The following is a 1,575-nucleotide window of genomic DNA, read 5'->3' on the forward strand; positions in this document are numbered from 1 at the left end:
GTAAGGGGGCGTTAGCGGTGGCTTGCTAGTGTCGTTGTGTAGGAAGACCTGCGTTGCAGAGTGCAAGTCTGTCGGTATGGTATGCTTCGCTGGGGGCTTGTAAGTCTGGCGGCATGAATTAAATTTTCCCACGACGTGACGTATGCGCTGCAGATCGTTGGAGGAAGTTGCAGAAGGAAAAAAATTCTGCAGGGACAACCAACGGGTCGTCATATACCATTTAAGCTGCTGAGATGTCGAGGGTGTCTTTAGGAGTGGTCCTTAGTCCCAGGAGGACCCAGGGAAGCTGAGTAAACCAGGGTGCTTTGAGGGTGCGATGAAAAAGTTCAACCATTTCATTGGCAGTGGGGCTGAGGGCAGTTGTCTGATGTAGGGTGATGCCCAGGAGATTCTCTAATGATGTCCACAATTGAGAGGTTAAAGTGGTACCCATGTCAGAAGTAGTATGCTCAGGGACACCAAATGTTGCAATCCATCCTGAGAGTAAGACAGATTTACATGAGGTGGACAGTGCAGTTTCTATGGGAATGGCTTCAGGCCAACGAGTGGAGCGGTCGATGACGGTAAGCAAGTAACGATGTCCTTGTGATGTGGGTAGGGGGCCTACAACGACGATGTGAATGTGTGCGAAACGACGCTGAGGTTGAGTAAAGGTGCCCACTCCTGAATTCGTGTGTCGATGTACTTTGGAAGTTTGGAAAGAAGTACAGGCACGGACTCAATTCCTAGCATCCTTAGAAATGTCGTGCCAAATGAACTTCGTCCTCAGCAGCTGTGTAGTAGAACGGCACGAGGGATGTGAAAGGCCGTGAATGAAATCAAACACCTGCCGGTGTATGGGATGCAGGAATCCAAGGTCGCGGTCTACCAGTACTGATGTCACAGAGGAGGGATGTGTTGGAGTCTTCAAGGGGGAAGTCTTCCCAACGGAGGGACGTGGAGGATGTCCTACATGCTTGATACTCTAGATCCTATCATTGGGCTTCAGCCAAGGCGTTGTAATCCAATCCCAGTTGAACGGCAGCCAACATGTTTCTTGACAGGGCATCGGCAATGGAATTAATTTTCCCAGGGACGTATTGAAGGGTGCAATTGTATTCAGCCACGGTGGAGAGATGTCGGCGTTGACTCGCGCACCAGGCGTCAGACTGTCGAGTGAAGGCGTGCACCAAAGGCATGTGGTCTGTGCGAATGATGAAGGGAGTATCATCTAAGAAAAGGTGAAAGTGATGGACTGCTAAGAGCACTGCCAGCTATTCGTGATCGAAGGTAGAATAACACGATTCGGCCTTAGACAGTTTTCTGCTGAAAAAGGCCAATGGGCGGGGCGAGCCGTTGACCACCTGCTCGAGTACTGCACCAATAGTGACGTCGTTGGCATTGGTGGAGAGAACGAGAGGGACTTGTGTGATAGGAAAAGTGAGAGCTGCATCGGTTGATAAGGCCTTCTTTGTATTGCAGAAGGCCGCTTCTTGAAGGGGACCCCACTTCAGGTCCTTTGTCTTGCGCTTGAGGAAGGGGTAGAGGGGAACAAGAGTGATGGCAATGGCTGGTAGAAAACGTTGATAAGAGTTG

At 50.4% G+C, this 1,575-nt stretch overlaps 1 protein-coding gene across 1 annotated transcript in view; it reads right to left on the reverse strand.

Moving 5' to 3' along the window:
- Positions 1-220: 220 nt before the first annotated feature.
- The window catches only part of LOC137648151 (uncharacterized), a 1,360-nt gene continuing 5 nt past the window's right edge, over positions 221-1,575 (reverse strand). The window contains exons 1-2 of the mRNA XM_068381080.1: positions 1,361-1,575; positions 221-477 (exon numbers count right to left, since the gene is read on the reverse strand). The exon at positions 1,361-1,575 is cut by the window's right edge and continues 5 nt beyond it. Of these exons, the coding sequence (XP_068237181.1) occupies positions 221-477; positions 1,361-1,575 (472 nt within the window). The remainder of the gene's footprint in view (positions 478-1,360) is intronic.

This window comes from Palaemon carinicauda, chromosome 10 (assembly GCF_036898095.1).
Source record: "Palaemon carinicauda isolate YSFRI2023 chromosome 10, ASM3689809v2, whole genome shotgun sequence".
In the NCBI taxonomy this organism is placed as follows: Eukaryota; Metazoa; Arthropoda; class Malacostraca; order Decapoda; family Palaemonidae; genus Palaemon; species Palaemon carinicauda.